At 47.0% G+C, this 23,616-nt stretch overlaps 2 protein-coding genes across 2 annotated transcripts; one reads left to right on the top strand and one right to left on the bottom strand.

Annotated features, from left to right (window-relative positions):
* The first annotated feature begins 6,402 nt into the window (after positions 1-6,402).
* KLHDC7B (kelch domain containing 7B) lies at positions 6,403-10,287 on the top strand. The gene is made up of 3 exons (XM_011384136.2): positions 6,403-7,393; positions 8,045-8,555; positions 8,604-10,287. Exons 1-3 carry the CDS (start codon positions 6,403-6,405, stop codon positions 10,285-10,287), a joined length of 3,186 nt encoding a protein of 1,061 aa, XP_011382438.2.
* A 1,270-nt stretch (positions 10,288-11,557) lies between these two features.
* On the bottom strand, positions 11,558-23,007 carry SYCE3 (synaptonemal complex central element protein 3). The gene is made up of 2 exons (XM_011384135.1): positions 22,872-23,007; positions 11,558-11,720 (listed from the first exon to the last, which is right to left on the bottom strand). Exons 1-2 carry the CDS (start codon positions 22,978-22,980, stop codon positions 11,563-11,565), a joined length of 267 nt encoding a protein of 88 aa, XP_011382437.1. The 5' UTR covers positions 22,981-23,007; the 3' UTR covers positions 11,558-11,562.
* Positions 23,008-23,616: the final 609 nt, after the last annotated feature.

Genomic DNA, 23,616 nt, shown 5'->3' with positions numbered 1-23,616 from the left:
TACTTTGTTCTTATTTTTCCACAAGTTTTAAAACAAATACATATGGTATTTGACTTCTACTTGCCCTCCACAGTCATCAGGACCAGTGGAGGCAGCCTCCTCCACCAACTCTGGTACTAAACACTTCTAAATAACACACTGATGCCTTTTTTTTTTTCCCCAACAAACCGTTATTTCTTGACTTATTTATTAGATATTGGTTGCTGATGTCGACTGGCCTGGTGATTCTTAACGGAACTTCTAAATGGTTGAGATGTGAGTCTGGATGTTCCTTAGGTGGCTTAGCCCAGGACAGACTCAGCTGGGCGGAGCCAGTCTGCCAGAGACAGCCAGGCCGCGACTGACCCTGGTGTCCTGTCACCAGAACCCGCATCCTCCTGAGGGCTGTTTCTGGGCCTGGAAATTCTTTGACTCATTCGTTTTTTGTTACTTCAAGAAACTAGATATACCTAGTTCCTCTTTGGGGAAACCTCCGAAAGTAAAATGTGATGAGGGCTCCTGGTCACCCACGCTGCTGGGACCTTACGTGGTGCCTTTGGAACATCTACGACTGGCCTGTGTTGCAGAATAATGACAGCTTGGGGACCGTCGGATAATATTCATCATTTAAGTTATTCGTAGGAGTACAGTTCAGTGGCATTAAATACATTCGCCTCGGCTCTCAGTGCCCCGAACGTTTTAATCATCCCCAACGTAAAGTCTGTACCCATTAAGCAGGACTCCTCTCTCCGCCCAGTGACCGTCCTATCTATTGCCTGTCTCTCCGACTGTGACTACTCTGGGTACCTCATACAAGTGAAATCACACCGTTGGTCCATTTGTGTCTGGCCTATCGCACTTAGCAGAATGCGTTTGAGGTTGATAGATGTAGCGGGTGTCAGAGTTTCCTTCCTTTCTCTGTCTGATGCAACGTGTATACCTACCGCAGTTTGTTTCTCCATCTATTGATGGACATTGGGTCTGTTTTCTCTTAGCTATTGTGAATTGTGCTGTTCTGAACCTGAGTGTACATGTACATGTCTGAGAACCTGTTTTTAATTACTTTAGGTGTACACGGGGTCATATGACAATTCTATGTCTAGCTTTATGAATACCTGCCAAGTCGTTTTCCATTTTCCATCCCCACCAGCACTATATGAGAGTTCTAGTTTTTCCGCATCCTTGCCAGCACTTTCATTTACTACTGTTTTAATTTATAGCCATCTTAGAGGATGTGATGTGGTACCTCGCTGTGGTTTTGATTTGCATTTCCCTAATAACTGAGGATGTTGAGAATCTTTTTATGTGCTTACTGGTCATTTATACATCTTCTTTGGTGAGATACCTATTCAAGTCCTTTGCCCATTAAAAATATGGTCGTTTGTCTTTTTGTAGTTGAGTTGCAAGAGTTCTTTATACGTTCTGGATACTAGACCCTTATCAGATATGTGATTTGAAAATATTTTATCCCATTCTGTAAGTTGGTACTTTCTTGATAATGTCCTTTGATGGACAAAAGTTTTACTTTTTGTCGAAGTCTAATTTATTTAGTTTTCTTTTGTTGCTCATTTTTATTGGCATTATATCTAAGGATTCATTGCCACATTCAAGATCATAAAAATTTACTCCTATGCTTTATTTTAAGAGTTTTATGGTTTTACCTCATATTTAGATCATTGATCCATTTAACTTTTGTACATAGCGTGAGGTAGGGGTCCAAGATCATTCTTTTGCATGTGGCTATCCAGATATCCCAGCACCTTTTATTGATGAGACTGTTATTCTCCATTGAATGGTCTTGGCACCCTGTCAGAATCAATTGGCTATAGATGCACGGGGTGATTTCTGGACTTGCAGTTCTATTCTGTTGGTCCATATGTCTATCCCGAACGCCAGTACCGCACGCTTCGAATACTGTAGCTTTGTAGTGAGTTTGGAAATTAGGACGTGTGTCTTCCAACTTTGTTCTTTTTCAGGATTCTTTCGGCTATTCATAGCCTCTTTCAAGTCCATATAAATTCGAGGATGGGCTTTGCCATTTCAGCAAAAAATGGCCATCGGGATTCTTAGAGATGTCGTGTAGAATTCGTAGATCACTAGGATAGCGCTGACGTCGTAATGATCCTGTCTCGCAGTCCATGAACACGGATGTCTTTCCATTGCTTTAGAGCTTCTTTAATTTCTTTCAGCAGTGTTTTGTTGTTTTCAGCATATAAGTTTTTCACTTCCTTGGTTAGATTTATTCCCAAGTATTTAATTCTTTTACATAGTATCGTAAATGGAATTGCTTTCCTAATTTCCCTTTCGAATCGTTTGTTGCTGGTGTGTAGAAACACGACTGGTTTTTGTGTGTTGATCTTATGTTTTGCAATTTCGCTAAAATTGTTCACTAGCTCAAGTTGCTTTCCTGTTGATTCTTTAGGATTTTCTAGGTGTAAGATCACGTCATCTGTGAATTGATAGTTTTACCTTTTCCTTTCGAATTTGGACGCCTTTTCATTTCTTTCTCTTCACTGGTAGCTCTGGCCAGAACCTCCAGGACAATGCTGAACAGCAGCAGCAGAAGCTGGCGTCTTTCTTTGTGCTGATTTTAGGGGAGGGCGTGGTCTCAGTCTTTCACCATTGAATATGACGTGAGCTGCGGGTTTCTAAAAAATGCCCTTTAGCATGTTGCAGTAATCCCCTTTGATTGTTGGTTTCTGAGCATTTTCATCGTGAAAGGGTACCAGATTTCGTCAAGTGTACTTTCTGTGTCAGTTGGGATGATCATGTGCTTTTCTCACTTTGTTCTATTAATGTACTCTAGTACATTAATGTAGTTGAAAAATTAATGTATTCTAATTGATGTATTACAGTAATTGATTTTCCTATGTTGAGCCACCCCTGCATTCCTGGGATAAATCCCATTTGGCCATGGTGTCTAATATTTTAATATGCTGTTGGGTTTGTTGAGGATTTTTGCATCTATGTTCATGAGGGATACTGGTTGTAATTTTTTATTCTTGTGATGTATTTATTTGGCTTCGGTATCAGGGGAATGCTGGCCTTATAGAATAAATTAGAAAATGTTCCTGCTTCTTCAATCTTGGGAACGAGTTGGAGAAGGATGGTGTTAGCTCTTCTTTAAATGTGCGAGAACATTCAGCAGTGACGCCGGCTGGTCCTGGGTTTTCTCTTGGGGGCTTTTGATTCTGACACAATCTCTCTATTGTTATAGGTCTGTTAAGATTTCCTATTTCTTCTGAGTCTTTTTTGGTAGTTGGCATGTTTCCAGGAATTTTTCCATTCGCTCTAGGTTCTCTAATTGGTTGAGGTATAATTGTTCCCAGTGTTCTCTTACAACCCTTCTCTTTCCGTAAGGTCAGTAGTAATGTTCCCACTTTTGTTTCTGATTTTAGTTGTGTCTTTCTCCTTTTTCTCTCGGTCAGTCTAGCTGTGTTTGTCAGACACTTAGCTCGACTGCCCAAGAGAAGTCAGTTCGTTGCTTTCATTGGTTCTGCTGTTTTCTTTGAACTCTCCACGATGAAGACACTCACAAGACCTTATCCTCGTTTTACGAAGTTACTCTCCATTTAGATTTATAATATGCTCCCACCTTCTGTTGCTGCTGATCTCGGTCCTTCTGGCATCCTTAGTCCTTTCGTCTGCTATGATTTTCTTTATGCCTGAAAAAATACAGAGTTTAGGATTTCTTTTCAAAAAGACTAGTTGTCTGAAAATGTTTTTTATTTTGCCTTCGTTCTTGAAAGCTGTATCTTTTAAGCCTAGAATCTTAGATTGGTAGTTATTTTCTTTCGGCAAGTTGGAAATTTCATTGCGCTGTCCTCTGGCCTCCATCTTTCTGTCGCTGAGAAGCCGACCGTAAGGCTGCCATTCCCTGCGGCTAACCCGGCCGCCCGGCTGCCCTGGGGAATCTCCCGTCTGCGGCGCTCGCTGCGGTTTTACCTGCCGGATGTTGGCCCTGGCTCCTTTTCTCTTCCTGCGTGAGACGCTTTGGGTCCTCTGAACCTCTGAATTGTCTTTCATCAGTTGTCATCTTTGTCACATTAAGTTATCCAATCCCCGAATGTGGCAAATGTCTATAACAACTTAGAATAAGAAACATTTTAACTTACATTTGAACTGAATATAGCAACTGATTTCAAGATTTAGACAATGTTTAGACAGAATTTAGATGTTCTCCCCTTTGGAATAAGAGGCGACTTCCATTATGATTTCTTTCTTTCTTTTCCTTTCCATACTTAGTCATTATTTAACATTTTTTTTGTATGCCTCTTCCATTAGGAGACTCCCCCTTAATATTTGTATTAAACTTCACAGCCACATTATCAATCATTATTTAAATAAGTTTGTCGACGTCACATTTTAAAGTGATGCGCATGTTTTCTTCATCATTCCCATACTGTCAAATATTTACATGTTTTAATTTTTCCTCTATAAATCATATTGTATTGTTTCTCTTTTTTAAATAACTTTTTTTTTTTTTTGCATAAAACTTCCCAATTCTTTATGAAATATTCCTTGTTGGCTATAACTATTAAATTTGGGATTTATACTTTCTAAGCCTTAAACATTATTCTAGACTTGTTTATACATATACAAAACACACGTGCTTGGATGAGTTTCTGTGCTCGGTTCTCCCCACTGCAGTGTTTGAAGGTATCACTTGGTGGACATATCTCCTGTTCTCTGAAGCAGCCTGGGGCTCAGACTGACGACAAGGGCCCTCGGAAGCTGGGCAGCGATGCCCGATGGCATTCTCCATGGCCTATAAAGGGGTGCATGTGGGGATGTCATCATCCTCTCAAGGTCTTTGGACCCCAAACTTAACCAAGAGGCAGAGCCTGCGACTGGGGCGGAGAATAAGGGCAGTGTCCAAACAGCCCGCCCCCGACTGAGGTCCACCTTAAAGCATGGCCCACCTTCCACCCTCTGTCATCTGATATGCTCGGGGAGCTAAGAGGTGACCAAATGGGGGAGATATCTGAAGCTCGGCAGAGCCCAGGCTGGGTGCCAGGGACACTCCTTGGCCATCGCCTTGCTGCTTGAGTCAGTGAAAAGTCCTGTGTCCCAGCAGAAGGAACAAACACATGTTTGGGGGCGGGGGGGAGTGCTGCTTTGTTCCAGGGACTCCAGGCTCTTTTTCCTGTCTAGGCCTCACCTGGCGCCTGTCCCAAGACTCACTCCTGAGATAAGCTTAAGTGAGACACAGATGGAAGGGACAAGTCTCCTCCCGAGACGCCATATGCAGAGGGGCAGCCAGGTGCCTGCCCAGCAGAGGCATTTGCATGCCGGCCTGCAAGGGGCCTGGGTCCCAGCGTGGAGGGTGGGGTGGAGTGATGAGGCTGGGGTGAGGGAAGGTTGGGGACCGAGATGAGACACACAGGGCCAGAGGTTTCTGAAGGGCGCCAGGGCTGGCTGGCAGGCAGGCGTGCTCAATGGGAGTGGGTCAGGCTGGGCTCAGGGCTCCCCAGGGGCCTGGTGAGAGCAGCATCTGGGCAGCCAAGACAGTCCAGGGGTGCCAGAGGAGGCCCAGGAGGCTCTAGAAGGGCCAGGTGGGTTGTCATAAGCCGGGCCTATAAAAAGAGAACTATAACTTTTGGATTTTCTTTATTTCATTCATTTTTTTCTCCTAATGGCTTAGAAAGTTGCTGTTGAAAACTGTCCTGTCTCTGCTGAACTCAGGTGGAGGTCCTGAGCAGCCGGGCGTGTCCCGGGGGAGAGCAGCGTAAGGACCCACTTCGCACCGAGAGTGACGGGAGGTCACGCCACCAAGCAGCCCATCTCTGTGCTGGGCAGTGCTCGGTGCCAGGCCCATGCCCTCCATGGCCTCCCTCCTTGGTCTGAGCCCCGCCGTGGGCTTGGCACCACTGCTGTGTCCCCACCTCCCCCTCCCCAGCGTCCTCTCCGGTTTCCGGTAACTGTATCAGGCTGCATCGTGTTGCTCAGGCTCCAGATCACATCTCCCTGTGGCTGACTCTTCCTGCCAGGGCCCCTGAGACCGGACCCTGGCTTGGAGGAGGGACACTGGGGAGTGGGAGGAGTTTGGGGGTATGAGGGTCTATCAGGCAAAAGCAGTGGGCTGGGATGCAGGACAGCGTTGAGGGACATTGCTATTTGCCACTACAGAGAGGGGTGCAGGGGCTAGGCGGGGGGCCCAGAGAGGCCCCTGAACTCCTGAAGCTGTTGCAGGTTGTCCCCTGATAACTCCGGCTAGGCCTGACTGACAAACCCCCAAGCCAGGTCCGGGCTCAGGGAGCCCCCTCCCAGGCCAGGCGGAGCGACAGCCCCGGAGCAGTCCACCTTAACGGCAGCGTGCTGGGCGGGGTGCTCCGCGGTGCCATCTGGGCTGACAGCAGCCGGCCTGACTGCAGGACGGGCTCGCGCGGGGCACACGCAGCTCCTGGCCTGCGGCCCGGCACCATGATCCAGGGACTCTCAGAGCCTGCTGGCCCTGGCTGGGGCTGGGATGGGGACGGGGATGATGACTGGGACAGCGCCGTGCTCACCCTGCTGGCACTGGCTGTGGTGGCTGCCACCGCACTGGCCTTGCACTGGTTTGGCTCTGGGCAGGACCTAGAGGCAGCAGGACCAGCGTCCACAGGCCCCCCGGCCCAGCCCCTGGCGGGTGGAGCTGGGCCAGCCCTGCCCCCAGAGTCCGAGGTCAGTGGTGGCCTCCAGGGACAGAACTCCGGGCAGGGGGAGCCAGACCTTCCAGGATGCAGCCAGGGGAGTTCACCGACAGCAGGCACCCAGGATCTGCAGCCCCCAGGAAGCGGAGACCTGGCTGCCATAGCCGTACCTGCACCCAAGACTGTTGGCGAGGTGGCCAGCGGAGGGGCCTTGGGACAGCGGCATGGCGATGCCACCCCAGAAGCCCCCCAAGGTAAAGGAAGGGAGCACCTCGGGCCAGGTGCTGCCCTCCTGGGTAAGAGCCAAGTAGGGGGTGCCTCCGCCCCTGTCCTGATACACTTCACTCCTCGGAGTCTGAGCAAACAGGTGGAGGGGCGGGTGGAGGCAGGCGGTGTCCTGGACAAGGCGCCAGCTCGCCAGGCCCAGGTCCGCACAGTGGAACAGTATGCTACCTCCTGGCAACAAGGAGTGGGGCCACCTGGCTTCCTGGGGAGAGGCCCAGGTGGCCGGCGGTGGCAGGTGGATGACAGCTCAGGAGCTAGAACCTGCTGCCCCCCAAAGCTGGACCCCCTACGCCTGGGCACTGTGGTGAGTGTGTGGGACGCTGTGGATGCAGCTGGCAGCCTCTCTGCAGGCTTCCAGAGGTCCCCTTATCCCCAGGAGCTGCCCCCATCGGACACCGTGCAGACCGGGCCCCTGACAGATGTCTCAGAGATGGGGCGTGGGAAGAGCGGCCCCCGAGCAGCCCCACTTTTAGCTCTGGACCCAGGGACCAAAGCTGGTGAGAGCAGAGAGGCTGGGCCCTGGGCCCCCAGGGAGTGTCAGGGGTCCCCAGTCTCCGTGGAAGGCTGGCCCTGGGCGAGGAGGGAGGTCCTTGTCAGGAGCTCCAGCCAGGCCCCAGGCTCCATGGGCCCACGGCCAGAGGGACGGCAATGGGGACGCCCTCTCTTGTCGCAAGGGCACGGGACCACAGCGGCCTGCATTGTGGGAAAGGCCGGGGCGAGCGGCTCTGGAGAGCACTTTCTCTTGGGCTCAGAGTCAGGCAGGCCAGAGAAGCAGGTGGGCCACAGTGGTGGAGAAGCGGGAGGGTCTCAGGGGCTGCCGAGCAGTGGGCAGGTGGCTGACAGTCTGGACCCAGGGGAGCCAGCTGCAGATGAGCTCAGTTGTGCCCCCTCCGCATGTCCCTCATCCGCGCCTCCCCCACACACCCCTGAGCCCTCACCCTCTGCCCCCCCACCCTCAGCACATCCCCCCCGAGGCCTCTTACCGGTGGCCTCGATGCTTCCAAACGCCTCTCCTTCACACTCTTTGCCCCTCAGAGTTGCCCAGGGTCCTGCTAAGGATGAAAGTCTCAGAGCAGCTCCTGCCGCAATCTCAGCCCCAGCCGCAGCCGCAGCCCCAGCCCCAGCTCCTGCCCCTGCGCCTTCCCCAGCCCGGACCCCAGCTCCAGCCACAGCTGCAGCCCCTGCCCCGGCTCCTGCCCTTGCCCCTTCCGCAGCCGCGGCCCAAGCCCCAGCCGCAGCCCCAGCCCCGGCCCAAGCCCCAGCCACGGTCCCAGCCACAGCCACAGCCACAGCCACAGCCACAGCAGCATCCCCAGCCCCGGCCCTAGCCCCAGCCGCAGTCCCAGCTCTAGTTGCAGCCCCTTCCCCAGCCCCGGCCCCAGCCCCGGCCCCGGCCCCAGTCCCAGCCCCAGCTGCAGCCCCAGGTGCATCCCCAGCCCCAGCCGCAGCGCCTGCCCCCACTAGTGAGTCAAGGCCCACATGTCAGGAGCCCAGTGTGGCTCTCCGCAAGGGCAAGCAGGAGGGGCAGACCTCAACTAGCTGGGGAAACCTCATTTCAATGGTTCTCAGGAGTCACCCCTTCCCCAGGCAAGAGAGGCCCCAGGAGACAGACCCAAGGGCAGCTCTGCGGAGCCCCAGAGAGCCCAGCACTTCCGCACTGTCTGAGAACAGAGAGACTGGCTCTTCCCCTGAAGGGGCGGTCCCCAGCCCGCAGGATAGGCATGGGTCCCCTGGTGGGGCAGTCACGGGGCTGGGCACATGGGGCCCGGCTGAGGCTGAGTGTCAGCAACAAGAGAGAAGCTCCAGGGCCAGGACTGCCACCCCAGGCCCTCCTGCAGGCCCATGGGATGGAACGCAGGAGGAGCGTCAGGACTCGCAGCTGCCTGGACCTGCGCTGCTCGCGGCCCCCTCGCCGCCGCCTGAGCGCACGAAGCCTGGCCCCGCCCCTGACCCCGCCCCCGGCCCTGCCCCCGCGGCCAGGCGGGACCCACAGCCAGTCCCCAGGCCGCGGAAGCGCAGCGTGTGCGAAATAGCCGAGAGCTCTGAGCGCAAGCTGAGCCAGGTGGCCCCAGGACAGGTGCCGGCAGAGAGGCCCAGCCCTGTGGGCAGCAGGGACATCCTCACAGAGAGGCAGAAAGAGGCCCGCAGGCTCATGGTGTTTCTGCAGAGGCCGGGGAGCTGGGTGGCGGTGGAGGGACCCTGGAAGCCCAGCTCCCAGGCCCGAGAGCTAGTCTCGGCGGCAGCTCTGCAGCGGCGGCTGGACCTGGGCAGCTGCCTGGATGTGCTGGCCTTCGCCCAGCAGCACGGGGAGCCCAGCCTGGCCCAGGAGACCTACGCCGTGATGAGCGACAATCTGCTGCACGTGCTGGGGGACTCCAGCCTGTACCGGCAGCTGAGCGGGGCTGACAGGGAGCGAATCCTGAGCCTTCGGACTGGCCGCGGCCAGGCCGTGCTGGGGGTCCTCGTGCTGCCCAGCCTCTACCCGATGAGCCGCTCAGGGCTCCCCAGGGGCCCTCGTGGCGACGAGGCTCCTGCTCACGGGCCCGCGCCCCTACTTCCTCCATCGCACCTGCACGTGTTCAGCCCCCGGGAGAACAGGTGGCGGCCCCTGACACAGGTGCCGCAGGAAGCGGCGCTGCGGGGCTGCGGCCTCTGCACCATGCACAACTACCTGTTCCTGGCGGGCGGCGTCCGAGGCTCGGGCGCCCAGGCCGTCTGCACCAACGAGGTCTTCTGCTACAACCCGCTGACCGGCGTCTGGAGCCAGGTGCGGCCCATGCTGCAGGCCCGTGCGCAGCTCAAACTGGTGGCCCTGGACGGGCTGCTCTACGCCATCGGGGGCGAGTGCCTGTACAGCATGGAGCGCTACGACCCCCGCACGGACTCCTGGACCTCACGCGCGCCCCTCCCTGCTGGCACCTTCCCTGTGGCGCATGAGGCTGTGGCCTGCCGTGGGGACATCTACGTCACCGGGGGCCACCTCTTCTACCGCCTGCTCAGGTACAGCCCCGCGAAGAACGCGTGGGATGAGTGCCCCTACAGTGCCAGCCACCGGCGTTCCAGCGACATGGTGGCCTTGGGGGGCTTCCTGTACCGCTTCGACCTGCTGCGCGGCGTGGGCGCCGCGGTGATGCGCTACAACACGGTGACCGGCTCCTGGAGCCGAGCCGCCGCCCTGCCCCTGCCCGACGCCGTGCCGCTGCGCTGCACCGTGCTGGGCAACACCATCTACTGCCTCAACCACCAGGTCACGGCCACCTTCACAGTCTCTGAGGGGACTGCCCAGTTCCAGGCCGAGGAGCTGCAGCCGTTCCCCCTGGGGAATAAGGGGGTCCTCTGTCCGTTCATCTTGACCCTGCCCCCCGCGGACCCGCTGCAGACTGCCCTCTGAGCCGCTGCTGGGCCCCAGGACTGCAGCTGCTGCTCTGCGGAAACACCCGGGCAGGCAGCACAGGGAGGCGGCTGCCGCTGGTTGCCGACGACTCTCCTCTGTTACAATGAGCCCTGTGCTCTTCCCCTCCACCCTAGAGCGCCGGGGCTCCCGGCCCCCCGGAAGCAGTCGCTGGGCGTTTCTACCACACCCAGGTCCTCCTGCCTTTACCACTGAGTCCTGCCCACTGCCTGGGCCGCTCACGGACACTTCCTCCAGGCAGAGCGCCCCTTCTGTGGGCTCCCGCGACCAGCACCCACCACACTGCCTGGAAATGACCTGCTGTAGGACACTGGTGCCCTTTGAGCTAGCCACGGACGCTGTCCCCAAGGACCAGGACTTGGCCTGCTGAGGAAGGACATGGCTGGAAACACAATCGTCCTTCCTGATGGCTCCAAGCTGGACAAGGGGCCCATGAAGGGGGAAAAGGGAGCAAACAAGTCCCCAGGAAAATGTCCCTCCCTCTGGGACTCTGCCTGTCCTGAGGCCTTGGGGAGCCTGGCTCGGCTCTCCCCAGAAACAACTCAGCCCACCTTTCTCTGATCGGTCCTCAAGGGCCTGGAACCCCTGCCCATGACCCCAGGCCCTCTAAGGCTCATGCCCTCTGCAGTCTGCAAGGTCCCTCCCCGCCTGTCAGCGCCTCCGCCCCCCTCCCCACATTCCGCCCCCTTAAGTGAGATCCAGCTCTGCCCCTGTGAGCTGTGCGGACTCAGACAAGGCATCTAACTTTGTTTTCTCACCCTTGAAGCAGGAATAATGGACATGTCATTCAGGAGAGTCGCAAGAACACAGGTCACATATGTGAGCACCTGGCACAGCCCGAGATACATAACTGAATAAACGATGTCCCCTTTCCCCGCTTTGGAGCCCTCCATAAGGAGGTAAATAAATCTGAGTACTGCTTCCTGTCCCACCCTCTGACCTGGCTTGTCCACAACTCTCTGGCCTTTTTTGCTTTTTATTCAATGCTTGACACTAAATACACAATTCACCGACAGCATCTTATACTCTCCATGTTTTGTTCACAAGGCTTGATTTGTTATGCAGCTGGGTGGGACAGAAAGGGGTCCTCAGGTTGTGCTGAAAATGCTGAAAATAAATTTATTGAAAAATAAGGAGTGCACGCAGCCATATACTTGGGTGGCCAGTTCCGTGCCAAGCAGAGAATCCCGCCCCCCCACCAGCGGCTTCTGTCCCACCGACAGCACCCTGTGGCTGCGAGGTGCGGGCAGGGGCCTACTGCTTGCGCGCGGTCTCCCTGAGCAGCTCTTGCCAGTTCTTCTCCATCTCCTCCTTGCAGTTGAGGAAGGCGTCCTCCAACCGGCGCATGGCCTCCGCCAGCGTGGGGTTGGTGCGCATCACCACCATGTCGTAGGCCATCCACGTGGCCTGCACTGCAACAGCCAGACAGGCCCTGGTCAGGCCACAAGGTGGGTCATGGCTCTGGGGCACCCCAGAACCAGACCCCACTGAGTCACCCGATTACTCTAAGGACAAGAAGCAGGTCGGCTACTTGCTGCAGGCTCATGAAACGCCCCTGTTAAAACTCCTCCCTACGTGGAGCAGTAATGAAACTTCCCTGATTTTACACAAGCCTTAACCCTGTGCACATCAGCGCATGGCATCAAAAGGCTGGTGGCCAGTCTGACGCGAACCGTTAGGAAAAGTCCCAAAACACAAGTCCTTCCCTCTCCACAGTTCACAGCCAGTGCTTGCACAGTGACCCCTATGGAGTCAAAATACCACTCAAGCTCACACGCTAGGTAGAGGTGACCACTCCCACTCCAGCCAGGCCCTCAGGTCGCCTCGTGCTCAGTGGCCTGGGCACCAACCCAGGGGCTCCTCCTCTGGGAATGTCTGCTGCAGCCCATGTTAGGTGTCCTCACCACCGCACCGACCAACTTCCACGGCCTGTCCCAGTGTCCCCGGGGCCTACACATGAGCATGTGCTGTGTGTACAAATTCAATAGAAGGGGAGAGAAACCACCTCTACACCCTTCTCCCCACAGAATCCGCCCCACCGCTGTGTTCTTACCCTCTAGACCCACAAAACACAAGGGTCCTACTCTTCTGCATGACAGCCACACAGTAAATACATGCCCTTCAAATCCCTCTTTGCTGGGCACTTTGGGAAACCACGTCCTCAAAGAAATTAATCAAAGAGGAGCTATGCAGAATGATTAATGGTAAATGCACATGTATATCTACACACATCCGAGGGTGGCAGAATGGCAAACTTGAAGTTTTACTAAAAGAAACAGCTATCTGGGTGGGGAAACTGTTAGAAAAAGTATGCACAGTTCCTCAGCAGACAGAGGGCATGCGACACAGCGAGTGCAGGAATTCCTAAAGCTTTGGAAGCATGGCAGTCACTTGGGGCACCTGTTACAGGCCCCGCCTATAACACAGAGGTTCCTGCCTAGCCGGTTGGGAATGGTACATCTTAATAAGCATGTGGATACTCCTGCGGGGGACCTACCGACCGCCGTTTCAGACCAGCTAGACAGCAGGTGGACCCAGGGCGCAGAGCAGAGTTTGTTCTGGCCCTCCGCTTGCTAGCAGTGAACAAGTGACTTAAACTTGCTGGCCTCAAACTTGCTAGGCAATATCCCAATCTCATGACTCACCATGAAGATTAAATGAACGATATGTGTGAACTGCCTAGCACATATGAGGTGCTCAAGAAAGGAGAAACTATTATTATTCTGCGTCTCCGGAGACCAGAGCAGGAAAGGAAGTACACGCAGTCAGTTATAAGACCCAGTGATGACAAAGTGAAAACAAGCCCATTGTTTAAGACGCTTTTATCCTAAGGGAAAATTGTCCCTAGGTATATTTTAGGAGAAGTGCGATATAGTTGAAAATGCCCCTGATGACACTCCTACCTTAAATACAAGATGATTCTTCTAAGTCTGTGGCTGTAATCACGGGTTAAAGAGATTCCTGTGCTCCGCAGCCCCCCACGTACCATTCTCTGTCACAACCTGCACTGCTTATTTCCCTCACAGCACCTTTCACACTCGGTCTTGTGTGTTTATCTACCTCCAACCACTGCAGCTACTATACATACTTCACGACAAGAGGGCAAAGGGGTGAAGATGAGCCTGGAGGTTACAGCTCCCAGGCCAATGTCCATCACTGGCAAAACAGACGAAGCAACACTTACGATGGAAATGGTGAAGCTCCACCTCTCCAGACCGCAGGCCCCAGGTGGTCTCACAGGTGAGTTCCACCATGATTTGAAGGAACAGTTAATACTGATCGAATATGAGAGATTCCAGAAATTAGGAAAAGAGGGAAGACTTGATAGTCTCACTATATGGGCTAGTGTAGCCTTTTAAGAAAAGCATTTTATAGAAGTATTCCATTTACACTGAAAAGCAAAAATAAAAACATAATTTTCCCTAAGCCGGCTTATTCTAAAACCAAAGACAATCTGAAAAAAATTATAGGTCTATCTCACATGAATATAGATGTAAAATCCTAAATATAACATGAGCTAAACAAATCTAACAGTGTGTTAAGATAATATGATTAAGCAGAATATAAAAGAAATTCAAGGATGGTTGAATATCAGAAAATCAGTGTAATAAACCACATTAATAAAAAGAAAGAAATCACAGGAATATTCCACTTAATGCAAAAAAAAAAAAGCAGTTAATAAAGTTTAATGCCTCTTTGTGATTTTAAAAATCAAAACTCTAACAAATTAGGAATAGGAGACATCTTTAACTTAATAAAGGTGATACACCAAAAACATACATAACGGAGAAACTGTGGATACGTTCTCTATAAGACCAGTATCAAACAAGGATGCCTCTGATAATGCTACTGATATTGGAGCTGCTGGTAAATGAAATAAAATAATTAAAAAGAAATTAGAGGTGTAAGGATTGGAAGGTAAGAGATAAAACTATCAGTGTTTGTAAATTATAAAATACATGTGAAAGAATAAAGGTCAATAGCTAAGTCAATTTTAAAAAATAAAAATTAAAAGGGGGGAATATGCCCTATTAGATATCAAGACAACTCATAAATCTTTATTTTAAAAAATAGTATGGTACAGACAAATAGACCAATGGAAGAAAATAGTAAGCTCAGAGATAGACCTAACTACGTATGGGAATTTAGTACATGATGAAAGGAACACCAAAAATCAATGAAAAACAGACAGTGTACTCCAGATGGATTAAAGACATAAATATGAAAGATAAAATAACATTTGTAGATAAAAAATTAGCAGATCTAGGTGTTGCTTGAAAACCATAAACCATGACAAAATATTGGTGAATTTATTTTTATCAAAAAAGTTTTTTTTTCATAAATAAGGACAACATGGGCAAAATGTTCACACAAACGGTGGAATAGAAGAAACTTACAATGCCTAAAACTGATAATATCAAGAATAAATAAGAAATCACTTCAAATCAATAAGAATAAGAGGAGATCCAATAATAATAATAATTTTAAAAACCTCAAAAATAACAAGTGTTGGCATGGATATGGAGAAACTGGAAGTTTGCTCATTGCTGGTGGGATTATGAAATGGTATACCACTGTGTAAAACAGTTTGACATTCCTCAGAAAGCTAAACAGAATGACCATATGACCTAGCGATTCCACTCCCAGGTAATATCCTAAACAGCTGAGAACAAGTACTCAAATGCTTGTACACACATGTTCACAGCAGCACTATTCACAACAGCCAAAAGATGGACGTAACCCAAATATCCAGCGATGGGTGACTAAACAGATAAAATATGATATATTCATACAATGGAATATCATTCAGCCATATAAAGGAATAAAGTACTAATTTATGCTACTGTATGAATGAACCTTGCAAATACTATGCTAAGTGAAAGAAGCCAGAAAGAAAATGTCATATAGTATATGACTGATTTATATGAAATATCGAATAGGTAAATCCATAGAGAGTGAAAACATGTTGTTGGCTGCACAATATGTGTTAAATGCCACTAAATGTATACTTTAAAATAGTTAATTTTATGTTATGTGAATTTCACCTTTAAAAAACTTATTTAAATTTTAATGTTTAGACACTATAATCATCTTCACTTTTCAGAAGTAGAAACAGAGGGACAGAGCGATTAAATAGTTTGCTGGGTCGCACAGCTAATAAGTGGCACAGGCTGGATTTGGCCCAGGTAACCAATACTAGAGTCCATGTTTTTAACTGTGGTTCACTACTCTTATGTGCCATCAGAGGGAACGCAAAAGACTAACAAGCATACGAAGAGAGTCTGGAACTCATCAGGAGAATAAAAATTAAAGCAACCAGATATCACTTTATGACTATTACACTGGCAAAATTAGAAAGCTGGATCTCAAGTGTTTGTGAACTTGTGGGATCTGAGAACCCCCAGGCACCGCTGCTGGGAGTACAGTCTGATTCCAGGAAGTAATCTGGTGGTACCCCTAAAAGTATCACACAGGTCCATGAGCACAAATGCATGAAGATGTTCACTGCAGCACTGTCTTTAGTGACAGAGTTGTAGGAAATCTAGGTGTCCATCACTGGGAAGAATGGCAAAGCAGAGAGTAGTGGCTTACTGTGGGAGACCACAGTTCAGTTAAAGGTAATAGGCAAGATGGATCCATGGATGCTCAAATAGGCCTCATAATATAGTCTTGAGTTTAAAAAGGTACAAGTCAGAGATACAACACAATATAGTTACATAACTTAAAAATACATGCATAAAAAACAAAAGTACGCACTTTGCAAAAACACATAAAAAAGAGATATATGAAGAAAGGAATGAAAATAGAAGAACATAAATAAATAAAACCAGTGAGGATTGTTATGCAAACCAATGATGGTAATATGCTGTGAAGTGAGAAGCATGATGTCAACCTCTCTGACAGAGAATCACAAAGAGAAACAAACTAACAAACAAACCCAAAATAATTAGGAGACAACAAATGAGGAAGTACTATGGCAGAAAACAAAGTCTATCCCATTACTGATCACAAACTGAAAACGTACTACACTCTAATCACTGTGTCAGGCAAGTGGGTACCAAGAGGAAACAAGCACATTTCCATACCTATTTCCTGTACCAGTGTAATAGAGATGCCAAGAAGCTTAAAACACAAGCTTTCTCAAAATGCATAAAAGCCAGAGAGCTAAGATGCCCATTCACTCACTCTCACACTCTCTCTCTCTCTCTCTCTCTCTCTCTCTCTCTCTCTCTCCACACACACACACACACACATCTATTACACGCTTAGTATGCGTTAACACCTATTTAGACTCTGGGGATAAAGCAGTGAAAAAAAAGTCAGAAAGTCTTGCCCTCATGACCATGACATAATAAATCACAAGAAGTAACTTACATAGTATGTTAGAAGGTAATAAGTGCTAAGGAGAAAAATAAAGCAGTGAAGGATGGTTGAGAAAGCTAATAAAAAAGGATTTGCAATTTCAAGGAAGGTCCTCAGGAAAAACTTCATTGAGAAGGTGACACTGAAATTATCTTTTGATGAATAGAAGTTCTTAACAAAATGTGTGTGTGTGTGTGTGTTGCTGTTGCTGTTGTAAATGGTGCCTTTGAACAATGTATTCTAATTCTTTGTTGCTGGTAATAAATTAACTTTTCTATTGATCATATATATCCAACCACCGTGCTAAGCTTTATTATTTCCAATAATATTTGTTAAGCATGTTCTACATAAACGTGGTAGCCAGCCTCCAAACTGGCCCCAGCGGCCCCTGCCTTCTGGTAGCCACGCCCTTGTGCTTTCCTCTCTCACACTGTGCAGTCGGTCTGTGTGACCAGTGGAATACAGCAGAAGTGAAGAAGGTATGGCGCTTCCGAGATTGTTGCAAAAGACCACCTTCTTTCTTGGGCTCTTTCTCCATTGCGTATTTTATTTCTTGGATTGCTTTCTCTGGGGGGAAGCTATGTCATGACCAGCCCCCTATGTAGAGGCCACATAGAAAGCCCACTGCTAATAGCTACGTGAACTTGGAAAAAGATTCTCCAGCCTCCAATCAAGTACCCAGAGACTAAAGCTATGGCCAATTGCTTGACTGTAAACTCATGAAAACTGTGTCCAGAATCACCCAGCTAAGCCACTCCCAGATTCCTGACCCGTAGAAACTATATGATCATAAATGTTTTTGTTTTAAGCTGCTAAGTTTGGGTTAATTTGTTATGTACCAAATAGATAACTAATACAGATTTCTGTGCTGAGAGTATGGTGCTGCTATAGCAAAAAAGCCTAAAACGTAGGAGTGGCTTTGAAAATGGCCAGTGGATGAAAGCTGGAAAAGCTGTAAGGATTTTGAGGAGAGCGTCAGTGACAATTTAAAGTGCCTGAATACACTGCTCACAGGATTTTGGCCTTTGAGGAAGTGCCAATAAGGATTTAAAGTGAGGAAAATCCTATTAGAAGCTGCAGGCAAGGGGACCCTTGTTACGTACTGGCAGAAAGTTTAGTCTCACTGTCACAGGAAGTAATACGGAAGTTAAAAAAGGTACCTAATGAACTATTTATTAGGATTTATCTACACATTTAACATTTTATTTGTTTTCCATTGACTTGTGCGTTTCAGATCTTCCGTCTTGGATGATATTCTTTTTACTTGAAGTTCAACTTTTAGTACCTCCTTTAGAGCAGGGCTCTTTGTAAGAAATAGTTAGATTTTTTTTTCATTTACAAATGTCTTTATTTTGCCCGCATTATTGAAAGGTAATTTTGCTGGACACATAATTCTGGGTCAGTAGTGTTTTTATGACATTTAGATATTTTTCCACTAACTCTTGGTTCCCGTGATTGTTGCTGAAAATTCATTCAAATTATCATTCCTTTGTATGCTCTCTCTCTTTCTGGCTCCCTGCAGTTTGTCTTTGGTGTTCTGAAGTTTCATTATTATGTGTTTAGGTATAGATATCATCTTATTTTGTTTCTTAGATTTGTAATTCAACTTTTCATCAGTTCTGGAAAATTCACAGACATTATACTATTAGATACTGCCATTGTTCCATAGTCTCTTTTTTCCCTGAGATTCCAATTAGATACATGTTAGACCTTCTTGACCTATATTACAAGTCTCTTAATCTCTTCATATGTTCAATTTCTGATAAAGAAATCTCTTTCTGATGCATTATTCTCTAATTGGTTAATTATATTTTCAACTGTTGTCAATTTTATCTTTTATCTCACAATTATACTTTTCCCTTTCAGAAGCTCCATTTGTTTTTTCAAATCTGTTCATTCCTGAGTTTCTTTTATGTTCATCTTCGTAACTACATTCATTACTTAGCTATTTACACTCTATATTGGACATAATCTACTATCCTTTGAGATCTTAAGATGTCGATTTTTATTTCTGCAAACTTTCACTCACAGTGGCTTATCATCTCATGTGTTTCGTAATATTTATTTGTGAGGTCAGCACTGAGCTTCCAATCTCCTCCACATTGCTACATAATCTTTCTAAAACACATATCTCTTCATGTCATCCCCTGCTTAACTTTTTTCAATTATTTCCCTGTTGACTACAGAATGACTTTGTGGTATGATGCCCAATTTCTTTGATTGATTTAGATTTATTCTCTACCATTTCTGCTTATTACACAGTATTTGAACCCTAAGTCCAACCAGTTTTCTTACATCTTTGTTTCTTGGCACAAATTGTTCTTCCTTTCTGAAAGTCTTCCCTATCACCTGTCTGTCTGGAAAGCTCCTAACAATATTTCAGAAAAATACTCCATGGTTCCTTGAAATCCATCTGAAATCTCATTGAAATTTTAATATCTTTTTATTATTGCAATTAACATAGTGTATTGAATTTTTGTGTTTGCACATTTATTTCCCCATTAGCTTATAAGCAACTTGAGTGCTGGGCTTGGCAGGTGGTCATTCAAAGAGTAGTCATTGAATGAATGAATGAATGAATGGAAATTTAACACCGCCCACCCCAAGTCTAGATGTTTCTTTGAATTCTGGGATTATATTTTTCCAGGTTTATTAAAGTATAATTGACAAATAAAAATTAAAAAATATTTAAGGTGTACAATGTGATGTTTTGGTATATGCATGCACTGCAAAATAATCACCACAATCAAGCTAATTAACATTTCCAGCACCTCACAGTTATCATTTGTGTGTGTGTGGTGAGGACACTTAAGATCACCCTTCTTAGTAAATTTCCAGAATACAATGCAGTATTAACTATACTCACCATTCAGTACACATTTAATCTCCAGAACTCATTCATCTTGCATAACTGAAATTTCACATTCTTTGACCAGCATCTTCCTATTTCCCCCACTCCCCAGCTCCAGCAAATATCCATTTACTCTCTGCTTTTATAAGTTTGATGTTTTTTCGATTCCACATATAAGTGATATCACAGATATTTGTCTTTCTGTGCTTGGCTTATTTCACTTAACGAAGTGTCCTCCAGATTCATCCATGTTGTCACAAATGGCAGGATTTCATTCTTTTTTAAGGATGAATAATACTCCATTGTATAATTATAACACATGTTCTTCATCCACTTATCCATCAATGGACACTTAGGTTGTTTCCATATCTTGGCTATAGTGAATAATGCTTCAGTGAACATGGGGGTGCAGATACCTCTTTGATATCTGCATCTCCTGGATATATACCAAGAAGTCGAATTGCAGATCATATGGTAGTTCTATTTTTAATTTTTTGAAGAACCTTCATACTATTTTCCATAATGGCTGTACTAATTTACACCGAGCTCTGTAGCTCTGTGATTATATTTTTGACAGTATATAGAATATCACCACCTCTGTAAAACTGGTACTTCCAACTCAGAATGTCCATAACTGAACTCGCTTTTTTCCCACCTCCTTCCGAAACCTGCTCCTCTTTCTGTATTACCAAACTCTCACGTCTTCCCTTTTCCACTTCCTTCTTTCGTTCATGTTCATGTTTTAGTCTCAGCTGAGAAGTCATTTACTCTAGGAGGCCTTCCTTGGCTCCTTATATTAAATCAGGCTCCCTTTTTGGTTATCATATAGCATAACATAGATTATTCAGTCTTAACGCTCATCAAAATCTATTGTAATTACTCATTTATTTTCCTCCTTACATGACAGTCAGCTTCAGGAATAGGGACCCCACAAAAGTACTGCTGAAGGACTATACATTGGAGAAAGGGAAATAATCAGACCTTTTTGGGATTGCTGAACACTGGCTCTGAACTGACACTACTTCCTGGAGACCCAAAATATCATTTCCAATAAGTGTAGTGATCTACTGGTCATAATAGGAGCTTATGGAGGTCAGGTTATCAATGCATTGAGTTTTAGCTCAGGTCTGTCTCACAGTGGGCCCGGTGGGTCTCTGAGTCCACTTTGTAGTAATTTCCCCATTTCCAGCATGCGTAATTGATATAGATATACTCTATTACTCTATATACTCTAGAATATACTCTATATACTCTAGCAATTGGGAGAATACCTACATTTGTTCCGTGATCCATGGAGTAAGGGCCATTATGGTGGGAAAGGCCAAGTGGAAACCACTAGAACTGGCTCTACCTATGAAAGAAAGTGGGACACCAAGCGCAACACTGAACTCCTGGGAGGACTGCAGAGATCAGTACTGCCACTGAGGACTTGAAAGATGCAGGGGATAATTCCCACCACATTCCAATTCAACTTGCCATCTGGGCTGTGCAGAAGACAGATCCTGGAGAACGACCGTGGATTATCATAAACTCAATCAGGTGGTGACCCCAACTGTAGCTCTTGTTCCAGATGTGTTTCTTTAAAATTATTTTATTTTTTTTACAGTTGATATTCAATATTATATTAGTTTCAGGTGGACACATGGTGGTTAGACATTTATATAACTTATAAAACGATCCCCCCAAGGCTAGTAGCCACCTGACAGCACACACAGTTATTGTAATGTTATTGACTACATTCCCTATGCTGTACTGTACATCCGTGACACTTTGTAACTGCCAGTTTGTACTCCTTAATCCCCTCATCTTTTTCACCCATCCCCCCAACCTCTTTGGTCTTCCCGCCTTCAGTCTTCCCTCTCCAAACCATCCCTCACACCGTTACCAGAGGTATCTTTCTAAAACACATGCATCTTCCTTGAAATCCCACAGGGCTCCCTCTCATCTACACAAGAAAAGTAAAACTCCTTAGCCTGGCATTGGAGACCCTTCTCGTCTTTTAGCCTCTTCTCTCTGTGGCCTGCCACCTTGTGAATCCCATGCACTAACCTGGCTTCTTGAATTTGCCAGGCTTTCCCTCATGCTCACATGGCCTCGACTTCCTCTTCTGTGGGACTGCCCTGCCTCCGACACCCAGAACCCCTACCTCATCTTTCTGGTCTCTATTCCATCCTAATACTCGGTCAGCTGCTCCTCCATCTCTGGTTCCTTCCTAGTACTCGGTGTACACTGTCATTGCCATTTGCCAGATTACCATTTTAATATAACATTAAAATGTGTTTTAACTTTAATTCATATATTTAAGTTATAGTCATCTCTGTCTGTTTCAGCTTCCACCTACTTATTTAATGAAGGAGCATTTCTATTCAATTTTATACTCCTAGAATAGCACGTAGTAGGTGCTTAGTAAATACCGTTAAATAAGAGAATATTTAACTAGACTGATGGAATTATACAGCTTATAGTAGAAAATGAATTATAGAACTTTTTTAAAAGGTAGTTAAAAATAGGTATATATACATATAAAACTTTCAAGTATGCAGGCCAAAATATTGCAAACATTTCTAAATAGAAATTTTCTAAAGCCTGTTGTAATAAATGGTGATTATTTGCAAACGAATAATGTCTTTAAAAATAGTCTGTTTTCATTTGAGTAGAGTATGTGTGCTTTCTCAAGTGTGTTTTACATTATGATTTTTTCTAGCAAAACTTAGGCTTACCTATTATAAGAATTGTACATATTCTGAATTAATAAAGAACATATTAAAGAAATTATAATGGTATCACTACCATTGCTGGTTACCACTTAGTGGAAACATGTAAAACAAAATAAAAGACTAAGATTCTTTTCCAAAAATGGAGAAATTTGTTCAACTCTATCTCCGCTTTATTCCACTGAGCTGTACCTCCCATTTCAGAACCTAGCCAGTCTCAGCACTATTACTCTGAACTCTTTTTCACTTAAATGACTCAGAGAGAGAATGTTCCAGTTCTGTTCACAGGTGTTAGGTTAACATCATTTGTCACTTGCTGAGTACTTGAGCTTGGGTCTGGTACTGTGCCCAGTTACAAAAGACACAGTCACTATTTTTGCTCTCAGGAAGATAATAGTCCAGTTGTAGAAATAAGATACAAACACACATAAAGTAATCAGAAAACAATTCAAGGCTATATTCAGTGGTAAGTGTCACCGAATATTGACACTCACAATAGTTACATGGTATAGAAGTTGAGGAGTGGTCAGGGAAGGCTTTGTGAAGAAGGCACTTGATTTGTGCTCAGAAGTATAGGGAGAATGTGAGCTATTGGAAAGAAGGGGGAAGGCACCTTGCCTGGGAAAACAGCCTACCTGAGATTTTCTCCATCTCTTCCAATAGCTTTTCCAAGTCTTTATTCAGGTCCGACAGCATTTTCAGCATGTTGTCATAGTTTCTTTCCCCAGGGTCGGAATCAGCCATCTAGGCAGTGCACAGAAAGAAGATGCAGTGAGACAGACCGATGTTTCGATTCTGGCTCCTCTGCTCACACCTGAGTAGCCAGCTGAAGCCAGAAACCTGAGGTCCTCTCTGATTCCCCCTTGGCTTATCTTCCCTGGAACGCACTAATTTTATTCGTTCGTGGAATAAATATTTAATCACTTATGGGTCAGGCAGTGCTTGGGAGCCACCAGTGAACTGAATCCTGCTCTTGTGGAGTTCACAGCCCCGCCCAGCAATGCAAAGTGTCTCCTATCAGTCTCTTCCTCCCTCTCTCCAAGGTCGCTGCTTTAACTGAGGTCTACTCCGTTCTCCACCACTGGTTACAGACTTGCTGAGCATCTACTATGTGCCAGACACCACGACCACGGCTCTGGGGATACTGCAGTGCACCTTTGGACCCCGGCAGACCAAACCACACTCTCATGGAACTCTCATTCCAAGGGGAGAGACAGACAATAAATAAGTTAACAGATTCTTAAAGACGCCTTCGGTTTGTGGTCACTGCTAGGAAGAAAATAAAACAGGGTGGTATAGGAAAGAGAATCTTTAGCTTGTAAAGTCACAGAAGGCCTTTCTAATGAAGTGACATTGGAACTGATACTTGAATAACGCAAA

The sequence above is a fragment of the Pteropus vampyrus genome, unplaced genomic scaffold (assembly GCF_000151845.1).
Source record: "Pteropus vampyrus isolate Shadow unplaced genomic scaffold, Pvam_2.0 Scaffold563, whole genome shotgun sequence".
Classification (NCBI taxonomy): Eukaryota; Metazoa; Chordata; class Mammalia; order Chiroptera; family Pteropodidae; genus Pteropus; species Pteropus vampyrus.
This window is presented reverse-complemented; position numbering and strand designations above follow the sequence as displayed.

Bases quoted from the DNA above. Each gene is read 5' to 3' on its own strand.
- KLHDC7B (XM_011384136.2), top strand. From the start codon at position 6,403: ATGATCCAGGGACTCTCAGAGCCTGCTGGCCCTGGCTGGGGCTGGGAT. The intron at 7,394-8,044 runs GTGAGAGCAGAG...CGCCTTCCCCAG, and splicing joins GGACCCAGGGACCAAAGCTG to CCCGGACCCCAGCTCCAGCC. The intron at 8,556-8,603 runs GTCTGAGAACAG...GGCGGTCCCCAG, and splicing joins GAGCCCAGCACTTCCGCACT to CCCGCAGGATAGGCATGGGT.
- SYCE3 (XM_011384135.1), bottom strand. From the start codon at position 22,980: ATGGCTGATTCCGACCCTGGGGAAAGAAACTATGACAACATGCTGAAA. The intron at 11,721-22,871 runs GTAGGCTGTTTT...TGGCTGTTGCAG, and splicing joins AGAGATGGAGAAAATCTCAG to TGCAGGCCACGTGGATGGCC.